The sequence below is a fragment of the Rhinoraja longicauda genome, chromosome 23, assembly GCF_053455715.1.
Source record: "Rhinoraja longicauda isolate Sanriku21f chromosome 23, sRhiLon1.1, whole genome shotgun sequence".
NCBI lineage: Eukaryota > Metazoa > Chordata > Chondrichthyes > Rajiformes > Arhynchobatidae > Rhinoraja > Rhinoraja longicauda.
In genome coordinates, this window is record NC_135975.1 from 14,945,579 (window position 1) to 14,957,839 (window position 12,261).

Below are 12,261 nucleotides of genomic sequence, written 5' to 3' on the forward strand. Positions count from 1 at the left end.
GTTGTCCAGTATAGAAAATTTAAAAATGGACAGATTTAAGTTAAAATGAGCTCCAAGATAAAAGGCATGCAGAAAGCTAAAACAGTGAGAAACTGAAATGTATATTGCTTAAATATAATAACTATATGTATTTTTGGCGTACAATTGTAATTTCTTGTGCTCTTAATTGAACACAATTGACAACAAGCTATCAACTACCTTTAAAATGTTATTGATCTTTTTCATATTTATTTTCTTACAGTAGCAAAACCTCTCAGTATTTCAATAGCTGTAAAATGCATTGGGATGTCGTGAAGTCATTTAGGACCATATAATTACAAGTCTGTCCTTTTAATTTTATTGTGAGAGTGTTTTGGAACATGGGGATCTATGCTAGTGGAAAAGTAAAGCCAGTTTATCAGCAGAATCTAATTTGATTGACACAGAAAGCGCATTATCAATTGTGCTATCTCAGCACAAATTAATAATGCTGCTGTTTTATGCCAAAATGCAATCAGCTACATAGCATGTGTTCTGCATGACTCCACAGTTGATGGATAGTTAGTTGCCAATCCAGCATACAATACTAGTGCTTAAAGTAACGTTAAGCTACTGTTTTTCCTTAATCAGTGATAATGATGCTCTATAATATGAAACCCACCATATTCTGGAACTTGACCAGTTCCTCGTTTCAGCAGAAGCCGCACTCTCCTCCCTCCAGACTTGATCAGCTCTATTGCTCTAGCATGGGTCATTTCTCTTGTGTTTTCTCCGTTGATTTCGATGATTTGATCCCCAACCTATTGAAAAAAAAAAAAGAGCAACAATTCATAGCTATCAGTAAACTGGTGACAACATTTTTGTTTCCAAAGTTGTTTACAAAAATCTTTATTCTGTGATATTTAGTTTGGTTGCATTTGTAGGAAAAGCAGCATCAAGAACGTATAAAGAGCAAGGTGATAATAATCAGATACATTGATTTAATGAGGTTGACAGAGATAAATATTGTCCACAATGCCAAGAATGCAAAGGTGATCGATTAGGGTAAGGCGGTGGATGTTCTCTACATGGATTTTAGTAAGGCATTTGATAATGTACCCTGATCCAGGAGATTGAGATGCACGGGATTAACAGTGAATTTTAATTACTCCTTATAATAGACTAGTCCACTAAAAATCAATATGATTGAATATCAGGGACTTTATGCAATCTGCACAGGTTGTGACTTTGGTCAGATGCAGTGGATTCCTGACATCTGCACTGACAGCCAACTCCCCTAACGTTCAGATACATAGGGTTCAAATTGCGAATCTGTGTTCACAGTGAGTGGGACACAAGCATGTGGTACATGTGGGTGCAGCTCCACTTTCCCATTATATGGCTGAGGGAACCTTTCTGTTATTTAAGACTGACTGCCTTGCAGAAGGTATGAAGAAGTTACTGACATCAAAGAGTTGTTTGTGCCTTGACTGTCATCAGCTTGCAAATCCTTTCAACATTTCAAACTGTCATTATTTGTCCATTGTTACTACCTTTGGTTTACATTCTTCTTCCCATTAATATTACTAATGAGGAATATTATAATAACCACATACTGAGGAACCAGGAATAATTTTCTTTTCACCTCACCAAAAATTCTAACCTCCAAATGGAAGTACGAACATCTCCATTAAACGTTCCCCCTCTCACTTTATTGCTATGTCCTCTAGAGTTGGACGTTTCCACCCAGGGAAAACAATTCTGACTGTCTGCCCTTTCTATGCCTCTCATAATTTTGTATACTTCTATTGAGTCTCCCCTCAATGTTCGATTTTGCAGAGTACAAATTTATGTTTGCGAGGAACCAAATAACAAATTAGTAGTTTTCATCTCAAGCATTGTGCAAGAGAAGCCAATTATTGCACATTCAGAAACTGAATGTATTGCACTTTTCACTGGATTCTATACATTCCATCTGTCACCTGGTTCATCAGTATTTGGTTATTATAATACATGTTGGCTGTATTTTCAATTTTTGACATTATTAAATCAAGTCCAATTCAGACTTCGTACCACCTTTACAGGACCATTCCAAAGATAGTTTTTGGGCTTTCATCAGACAAGACATTTTTGGGTGATTTTGCCCTTCCAATTGTCAGCAGTGAACTGTAATCTCTTTAAGATAAGATAGTTCAACATAAACTTCTGATTCAAAATTGAGTGTCTTTGCTTTACCTAGCTATTTGATAATGGATCATTAAGGAAGCCGTGGAGGCAGAGTCTGACTATCTACCCAATATATATGCTTCTCGTAATTATGTAAAATTCCATCAGGTGAACCCTCAGCCTCCAAGGCTTCAAAAAAAAATCAAAGTTTGTCCAATGTCTCTTTATTGTTACTGTAATTCAGGCTACATCCTGGTGATTCTCTCCTCCACCCTCTTCAAAGCCTCCAGCCATCCTGGACTGGGTATTGTGTAATGAGGAAGGATTAGATAGCAATCTTGTTGTGCAAAGCCCCTTGGGCAACAGACCTTAATATGGTGGAATTCTGCATTAGGATGGAGAGTGACATGGTTAATTCAGAGACTAGGGTCCTGAACTTAAAGAAAGGAGACTTTGAAGGTATGAGACGGGAATTGGCTAGGATAGACTGGCAAATTATACTTAAAGGGTTGACGGTGGAGATACAATGGCAAAGATTTAAACGCTGCGTGGATGAACTCCAAAAATTATTCATCCCTGTCTGGCGAAAAAATAAAACGAGGAAGGCGGCTCAACCGTGGCTAACAAGGGAAATCAAGGATAGTGTTAAATCCAAGGAAGAGGCATATAAATTGGTCAGAGGATGCAGCAAACCAGAGGACTGGGAGAAATTTAGAACTCAACAGAGGAGGACAGAGGGGTTAGTTAAGAGGGAGAAAAAAGAGGAGTTGGCTGCGCCTAACGGCTGCGGCTCTCTGGCAGTCTGTTGTCTTTTTTTCTTTTTTTTTTGTTTGTGTCGGTGTTGGGATGGTTTTTGTTTCTGTTTTTGGCTGTGTATGTGTGGTGGTGGGGTGGGGGCGGGGGCGGGGGGGAAACCTTTCTTTTATTGGGTCTCTTCCCCGGAGCGCGGCTCGGCTGCGGGCCTTAACATCGCCCGGCGCGGCTCGACTGTGGGCCTTAACATCGCAGGCGCGGCTCGGCTGCGGGACGTTTCAGTGCACGGTGCGGCTCGGCCGCTGGACTTAACATCCCCCGGTGCGGCCGCGGGACGTTTCAGTGCCCGGTGCGGCTCGGCCGCTGGACTTAACATCCCCCGGTGCGGCCGCGGGACGTTTCAGTGCCCGGTGCGGCTCGGCCGCTGGACTTAACATCGCCCGGTGCGGCCGCGGGACGTTTCAGTGCCCGGTGCGGCTCGGCTGCGGGACGTTTCAGTGCCCGGTGCGGCTCGGCTGCGGGACGTTCAGTGCCCGGTGCGGCTCGGCCGCGGGACGTTTCAGTGCCCGGTGCGGCTTGGCCGCTGGACTTAACATCGCCCGGTGTGGCCGCGGGACGTTTCAGTGCCCGGTGCGGCTCGGCCGCGGGACGTTTCAGTGCCCGGTGCGGCTCGGCCGCTGGACTTAACATCGCCCGGTGTGGCTGCGGGACGTTTCGGTGCCCGGGGCGGCTCGGCCGCTGGACTTAACATCGCCCGGTGCGGCTGCGGGACGTTTCGGTGCCCGGTGCGGCTCGGCCGGGGGGCCTTCCATCCCCTTGCGGGGGCTGTGCGTGTCGTTTGCCTCGGTAGGGGTCGAGCTGCCTGTCCGTGGGTGCGGGGGGAGGAGAGGGGAAGGAGAGGGGAAGTTTTGTTGCCTCCATCACAGTGAGGGGGTGTTTGGAGTCACTGTGATGGATGTTTGTGTTGGGGTCGGGTGTCCTGTGTTCTTTTCTTTTTTGCTGTGTTTTGTGTGACTGCTGAAATTTCGCTCGGTGTTGTGCCGAGTGACAATAAAGTGTTGTTATGTTATGTTGTGGGGAATATAGAAAATGATTGTAAAAGCTTTTTTAGATATGTAAAAAGGAAAAGATTAGTGAAGACAAATTTATAATGGGGAAACAAAGAAATGGCAGAACAGTTAAACAAGTACTTTTTTTGTCTCTTCCTTAGTGAAGACAGAACCAATCTCCCAGAAGTACTAGGGGACCGAGGATTTAGTGGGAGGGTGGAACTGAAGGGAATCTACATTAGTCAGGAAAAGGTGTTAAGTAAACTGTTGGGACTGAAGGCAGATAAATCCCCAAGGCCTGATGGTCTACATCCCAGAGTACTCGAGGTGGCCCTAGAAATCGTGGATGCATTTTTCAATGTTCTCTCGACTCTGGATCAGTTCCTGTGGACTGGAGGGTAGCCAATGTAACTCCACTTTTTAAGAAAGGAGGGAGAGAGAAAACGGGGAATTATAGACCAGTTAGCCTTACATTGGTAGTGGGGAAGATGCTTGAGTCGATTATTAAAGATGTTATAGCAGCACATTTGGAAAGCAGTTACAGGATCAGTCAAAGTCAGTCAAAATGGATTTATGAAGGGGAAATCATGCTTGACTAATCTTCTGGAATTTTTTGAGGATGTAACAAGTAGAATGGATAAGGGAGAGCCAGTGGATGTGGTGTATCTGGACTTTCAAAAAGCCTTTGACAATGTCCCACACAAGAGATTAGTGTGCAAAATTAGAGCACATGGTATTGGGGGTAGGGTATTGACATGGATAGAGGACTGGTTGGCAGACAGGAAGCAAAGAGTAGGAATTAACGGGTCCTTTTCAGAATGGCAGGCAGTGACTATTGGGGTTCCGCAAAGCTCGGTGCTGGGACCCCAGGTATTTACAATATATATGAACAATTTAGACGAGGGAATTAAATGTGACATTTCCAAGTTTGCGGATGACACAAAGCTGGGTGGCAGTGTGAGCTGCGAGGAGGATGCTATGAGGCTGCAGGGTGACTTGGATAGGTTGGGTGAGTGGGCAGATGCATGGCAGATGCAGTATAATGTGGACAAATGTGAGATTATCCACTTTGGTGGCAAAAACAGGAAGGCAGATTATTATCTGAATTATTAGAAAAAGGGGAGGTGCAACGAGACCTGGGTGTCCTTGTACATCAGTCATTGAAAGTAAGCATGCAGGTACAGCAGGCAGTGAAGAAAGCCAATGGTATGTTGGCCTTCATTGCGAGAGGATTTGAGTTGAGGAGTAAGGAGGTCCTACTGCAGTAGTACAGGGCCCTGATGAGACCGCACCTGGTGTATTGTGTGCAATTTTGGTCTCCTAATTTGAGGAAGAACATTATTGCTATTTAGGGAGTGCAGCGTAGGTTCACCAGGTTAAGTCCCGGGATGGCAGGACTGGCATATGATGAAAGAATGGGTCGACTGTGCTTGTATTCACTGGAATTTAGAAGGATGGGAGGAGCTCTCATAGAAACATAAGATTCTTAAAGGTTTGGACAGTCGAGATGCAGGAAAAATGTTCCCGATGTTGGGGTTCAGAACCAGGGGTCACAGTTTAAGAATAAGGGGTAGGCCATTTAGGACTGAGACAAGGAAAAACCCTTTTGACCTAGAGAGTTATGAATCTGTGGAATTCTCTGCCACAGAAGGCAGTGCAGGCCAATTCACTGGATGTTTTCAAGAGAGAGTTAGATTGAGGTCGTAAGGCGAAAGAAATCGAGGGAAATGGGGAAAAAGCAGGAACTGGATACTGATTTTACATGATCAGCCATGATCATATTGAATGGCTCGAAGGGCTCCTGCACCTATTTTTCTATGTTCTATGTTTTCATATCCTTCCTATAATGTTGTCACCAAAACTGCACACAATACTCTAAATGTGGCCTAATGAACTTTTTATACAGCTTTTACATGACCTCTCATTTTTTTTTATAATCAGTGCTCCGATTGATGATGGCAAGCATGCCATACCCAACTTTTAGATCATCATGTCAAGTTTATTATCATTTCATGTATTGATAATATATCAATATATATTACAATGAAAGTCTTGCTTGCAACAGCATCACAGGCACAGAGACTCAGGCCACAAAAAAAAACTATACATGCATACCACAAATGAAAAGGAAAAGATTGTGCAAAATTATGTGTGAAGCACAGTTAGAAAACACACCCATGGTAGTGCAAGTGGTGGTGAACAAATTTCTATTGCTGAGGTAGGATTCGTGTTGTGCAGTTTGGTTCAAGAACTTGTGGGAAAGTAGCTGTTCCTGAACCTAGTGGTGTAAGACGTCAGGCTTCCTTTAAAGCCGATGGTAGCAGTGAGAGGAGGGAATGGCCAGATGGTGGTTGTAAAATCATTGCAATCATTTACCTCCCAGGATGGATCCAGGATCTTAAATTTAGCAACAGAAATGGTCTTAATATTTCCCTCAGCATTCACAAGGAAGTGAAGCTATGGAATGTGAGAATCTATCATGCTTGACAGCACCATTGGTAGTGATTTCAAACTAAAAGCTCTAGCATTGTAAAATGGGAAATTGTATGCCTTTTATTTGCATAACAGTCCTGTTACTGGATGTGACAACCAAACATGTCACCCTGCAATGGTAGCATCTTGGTTGCTTTTCTATTTTCTGAAAGCTTCTTGCATAGTATTTGGTAAAGCCTAGAATATAGTCACAGATCAAAGAATCATGTCATTTGGCCACAATGTTAACAACGACCGTGACATTTCCATCTTTACTAATCCCATTTACTAGCTCTAGGTCCATGGCCTTCTCTGCATTGGTGATTCAAATGCTTGTATAGACTCTTCTTAAGTGTCTGCCTGCACCAGCCTTTCAGGCAGCACATTGCATATTCCCTCTGGGTGACAAGGTTCTTCTTCAGATCCCTTCTAAATCTCTTATTGCTTACAGTAAACCAAAGTCCACTTGTTTCAGATACTAATTTCAGTCACTCAAATGTTTTGATTGCTATTGCAGTTACTGATTGTGGTGCATTTAATTCAAAAGTAAATTTTTGGCTTACCCTCAATCTCCCATTTTTGATGGCTGGTCCATCCTCTGCCAACCGCAACACATATAGATCCATTTTATACTCCCGTCCTCCACGGATACTAAAGCCAAATCCTTTGGCACCTTTCTCCAGATCAACCGTAAAGTAATCAAAATCCTATATGTAAATGTAAAGAAGGACAAAATACACACATATTAAGTCCAGTGCGTGTGGAGATCAACCTTAGGGCAATTCAATATTAGTGGCAGAATTCAAATGAACTATCGCCCTAAAGCAACTTTTACTTCAAATTTACATGGTTCGTATCTTGCCATCCCAATCCATGGACATGGACAAAGGTGCGAGGAACAAAAATGACATCTCCTTTCCTCATACTGCCAGAGGAAAGGTTAGCTGAGAGAACAATTAAGTGAATGCAGGTGTTCCAATGATGTATTGTACACTGCACACCGATGATTCATGAAGTAAATTTATGGCAAATTTAATTTTTGAAGCCCTTTACAAATCATAAATACAATTTAAAATATTCCAGCACAAATTTTCTCCTTGACTCATTGAAATGTAGGCGTTGAACAGCTCTTGATATTTAACATCTTATGCTGATTATTCAAGCAAGTAATATAGCCTAATGACCATCATAGGGAGACACGAGCTCATATTAAATGTCATAAATAAATGATTAATTAAAGAGTAAAATCCATGGAGGGTAGAGTAGAGCAGTAATATTTCAAAGAATGTTACCGCCTGCCATCCGCTTTAAAAAAAAAAGTTTATTAAAATTGTGATTAGTGCTAATGGGCAACGTGCTCAAGGTTCAGCTTGGTCCCTGGTGCCACAGCTTCGGCTGGTCTATGGTGTCCAAGGCTGGTCCCTAGAACATACGTCCAACAGCAGGTAGGACCCAGTCTAGGCATTGGATAGGCTCCATAACTGCATAATCAGAATTTGTAGCCACAACCTCAACAGCGTTTCTCTATTTCATCAAGATAAACTGAACAATGGCACTAACAATGCCCTTTAAAGGAGTTGTGGACATCTTGGGAATTCCTGGCATTATTTTGGCTGCTTCTATGGGCTTTTGGGGAAAATGAACATCCTATATCAGATACGACAGACTTATTTTCATTCAGATACTGGAAATCCAGTTCCATGTGGACTGTTTGCAATCATAAAACATAGAACAAACAGTACAGCACAAGAATGACCCCTTCATCCTGCAATGTTTGTGCCCAACCTTAATGTCTAGCTGAACCGATATTATCTGTCTGCACATGATCAGTATCCCTCAATTCCTTGCACCTCCATGTGCTTATCTGAAACACTTCTAAGACAGCACTATTGTATCTGTCTAGCATTGGGCATTTCCACCCTGGGAAACAGGCTCTGATAATCTACCCTATCTATGCCTCTCATAATTTTATATACTTGTATCGTCTCCCCGTAACCTCCGATGTTCTTGAGAAAACAATCCAAGTCTATCCAACCTCTCCCTGTAGCTGAAACCCTCTATTCTAGGCAGCATTCTGCTAACCTCCTCTGCATCCTATCAAAAGCCCCTACAACCTTTCTGTAATGGGATGACCAGAACTACTGCAATACTCCACGTAAATCAAGTCAAATAATGGAAACCCGAAAGAAAGAAAAATGTTCCTTTTCTTGGTTTTCATTGTATCGCACACTTTCACTTTTAATCTCTCTTTCCCCATCTCTTCAATGATACTTGCTGCATTTCTAACTTTCCACAGTTCTAAATGATTGGGGTAGCACAGTGGCGCAGTGGTAGGTTAATTGGCTTCTGTAAATTGCCCCTAGTATGTAGGATGTGAAACTGGGATAACATACAACTGGTGTACAGGTGATCGTTGGTCAGTGAAGATTCGATGGGCTGAAGGGCCTTATTTCACACTGTATCTCTAAACTAAATTGAATGTTCATCAACCTGAAATGCTCACTCCGTTTCTTTCTTCATAGATGCTGCCTGCCCTACAAAGTATTTCCAGATTACTGTTTTTATATCAAATATTTCTTTCCAACACATGAATGGATGACTATACACGGATTATGTTTCCATTATTTTGCAATTTACATTTCTATACAATGTTCTGAAGGAAGCAGCAAACATGACTCCAGGACAGTGTGTTGCCTCCCTGGTGCCAGGGTACAGGAGTATGCACGACATACTGAAGGGAGAGGGTGTGAAGCCAGAAGTTGTTGTGCATGTTGACAAAAATGACATGGGTAGGAAAGGGATGAGGTCCCACTCTTCACTGACATTTTTAGCAGCTAGTTCTGTGATGTTTTGATTTAATAATAACAATATTGATATTGATACTTCTAGTATATTGAAGAGCATTTGATTATGGTTTGTGGTAGTGATATTATCACTGATTTTATAAATCCTACTAATAATTCTCTGTTTTTATTGCAATCTTTTATTTGTTTTCTATCCTGTGCGCGTTCTTTTATTTGGCCTCATTTCAACAATATTCTGGCAGATCTAGGCAAGACCTCTGGCAAAACTGACATGATTCAAGACATGCTACAGCTCATCTTCATTGTGCCTGAACTATTGGTACACAGACGTGTGTCCACAATTTCTCTCCATTTCACTAATTACTGGTTTAATGTAAGTAGCTCTTATGATTCAGAATTATGCAGAAGAGGTCATTTTTTAGTGAAACAACTTCTGGTCTCACTTTATAGGTTAAACACAATATTAAATAGTCAACGGGAACCGATTTTGTGGTCAGTGGTTAGTAATTATTTATTTAAACATCTATTTTTTAAAAAGTCTTTACTTTTAATAATCCTCTGAGGGAGAACTTGAAGAGGCATTCTCCACAGGGTTCTTCAGAGCAATGCTATCACAAAGTGCACCTTGTGAAGCAGTGCACAAAATGATGAATTATTTAATGATCATCTTGGTCACATTGCCAACTTGGTCAGAATATGAAATGCATTTTATCTTTTAAATCAGACCATTTTTGAATATTTCAGAAACATGCTTAAAAGTTTAAAGAACTCTCAAAATGTTAAAATGTTAAAAAAAATCTAAAATGTTTTAAAAGGCTGTAAGCCACTTGCAAGCACTTTCAAAGACTTTTAAAGATGGTAAAGAAACAAATTAATAGGCTATTAAAAATCTCAAAAAATTCTTGTAAAGATTAACATAGTATCATAAAATTAATCATCTAGCTAAAGCTGTATTAAATTCTTTACAAAATGTTCTTGTAATCACTCTCATTGGTGAATTTGTAACTGATGTGAGGGACAATTAGCCCAATTTTCATCCCTTTGTCAAACTCCACAAGGTGTAGAATGCAGCCTGCTGCCTTGTTGAATTACCAAGGCCATTTTTCCAATTTCCACATTTATAAAAGCACAGGTCGATATCCCAAAGTCCTGAGATTTTATGGAGCAACTAGACCAAGTGGACTTGTTGGGCCCAAACCTCTCCTGCATTGGTGCAGCACCCTCCTCCCCCTTTCCCTCCCACCTCCCCTCCCCCTCCCTCCTCTCCGCTCTCTTCCCCATCCCCCCTCCCCCCACTCCATCCCCCACAACCCCCCTTATATCCTCCCTCCCTCCCCCCTCCTTCCTTAGGAGATAGATTTAAACTTAAAAATGTGAATAACTTAAAAAATATAACACCGATTTCAATTAAACTTCTTCCATTAGCACCAAAGGGATGACAGTGAGTAAGGTGGGCCTAAAATTGTTGCGCTATTGTGTACTGTTTTGGCTGCAGTTCAAGAACAAATAAACAAGAGTTTTTGTATATAAATAGTGCAGCGTGAACCCATTGGGTCCAAACCTCTCCGGCAACCCTCCCCCAACTGACGGCCCTTGGACCCATTGCGGTCAGGGAGTCTCCCCCGGGGCTGCAGGCGGGTGAGGGGGGAGAGAAAAGGGGAGAGGGAGCCACTCACCCTGGCCCCGGGCGGCCATAGCGAGCCATGGACCCATTGGGTGCAAACCTCTTCTGCAGTGGCAGCTCGACAGCGACAGCCATCTTCTTTGACCCTCTGCCGCCGTGCTGCACCACGGGAGGGTCAGGCACGGGGCACGCGGGATGGGCGCTGGTCCTCCCGGGGGGTGGCGGGGGGGGGGGGGGGGGCGAAGCACATTTATTAAAGTTTATGAAGTTAATTCCTTTTAAAATGTAAGAAAACGTGATCCATCGAGAATGGTGAGTAGGGTGATATGGTAATAGCAAAAGCAGATGATTACAATATCATCACTTCACAAAATTCAAATCATTGTGTTTGATCTTTGGTTTGGGTCATCTTAGTTTTCAAAACTGCTACCCTCTCTGTTAAAGACTTGCCACTTGAAGGGAAAGAATAGATCCAATTCCCTGATCTATTCCCGCATGATCAATTTACCAATGTGATTCCAGTAGCTCAGGAAATTATTAATTTAAAGACAATTATAAGTTTATAAGTGGACCACGTTTTTTTTAATATGAATCAAGATAATATTTTGTACAATCCCCTAAATCCATCAGTTCATTTTACATCTCTAGGATTGTTTGCTGACATTAGGGGATTGTTGAGTGCAAGGATCAAATAAATGTGTGAAATGTAGAAAAATTACAAATCTGCAAATGTGAAATGAAAATAGGAATTCTTGCAAAAAGGGAATGTCAGCATCTGAAATGAGTTAATATGGGATAATGTACTGACTAGATTTGCCTCATAACTTTAAAACGAGATGGGCAAAAGCTAAGTTAATCCATATTTTTATTTCTACAATTGATACACCTGCTGCATTTTAGGTTTACATTTCACAAACCTATTTTTCTTCAGTCTTCAAGCAAATACAGGAGAAATGATTTTAACTTTAAACAGTTGTGCAAAATGAAAGCTTTGCAGTAGTTGTTTATTAAAACCTTAATTAATTTACTCATTGAAGTCAGTTGCAAAAAAAGTGCTCAATTTCATTTCAATGACTTTATGCTGCTACCAGAACTTGAGACACAACCCCAGCCTTCTTAGTATTTGACCTACTGAGCATGAATTTCTGGATGATTGTATTGAACACAGAGAATTTTACACAATAGTCACTGTAATTTATAGTTATTAATTTATAAATGGTCAGTGTTTTTATGACATTTTTTATCAAATTCTCAATTGCAAAGCTAAGGATTCCATGTAATTTTAAAATACATTTATTAATTTGTTCTGCAGATATAATTTTGCTGATGTGTATGAGAATACACTCACATTTCGGAGGATCTCAATTGGTCCACTAACACCGCTGCACTGGTCAAGAAGGAGCAGCAACGACTGTTCTACCTGAGAACACTGAAA

At 41.6% G+C, this 12,261-nt stretch overlaps 1 protein-coding gene across 14 annotated transcripts in view; it reads right to left on the reverse strand.

The window, feature by feature from the left end:
• Positions 1-12,261, reverse strand: part of magi2a (membrane associated guanylate kinase, WW and PDZ domain containing 2a) — a 356,011-nt gene that overhangs the window by 16,157 nt on the left and 327,593 nt on the right. For all 14 annotated transcript variants that reach the window (XR_013548786.1, XM_078419740.1, XM_078419739.1 and 11 more), the window contains 2 exons: positions 6,962-7,105; positions 641-779 (listed from right to left, as the gene is read on the reverse strand). Coding sequence is in view for 13 of the 14 variants with exons in the window: in XM_078419740.1 (XP_078275866.1) it covers positions 641-779; positions 6,962-7,105 (283 nt within the window). In the remaining variant the exon portion in view is untranslated. The remainder of the gene's footprint in view (positions 1-640; positions 780-6,961; positions 7,106-12,261) is intronic.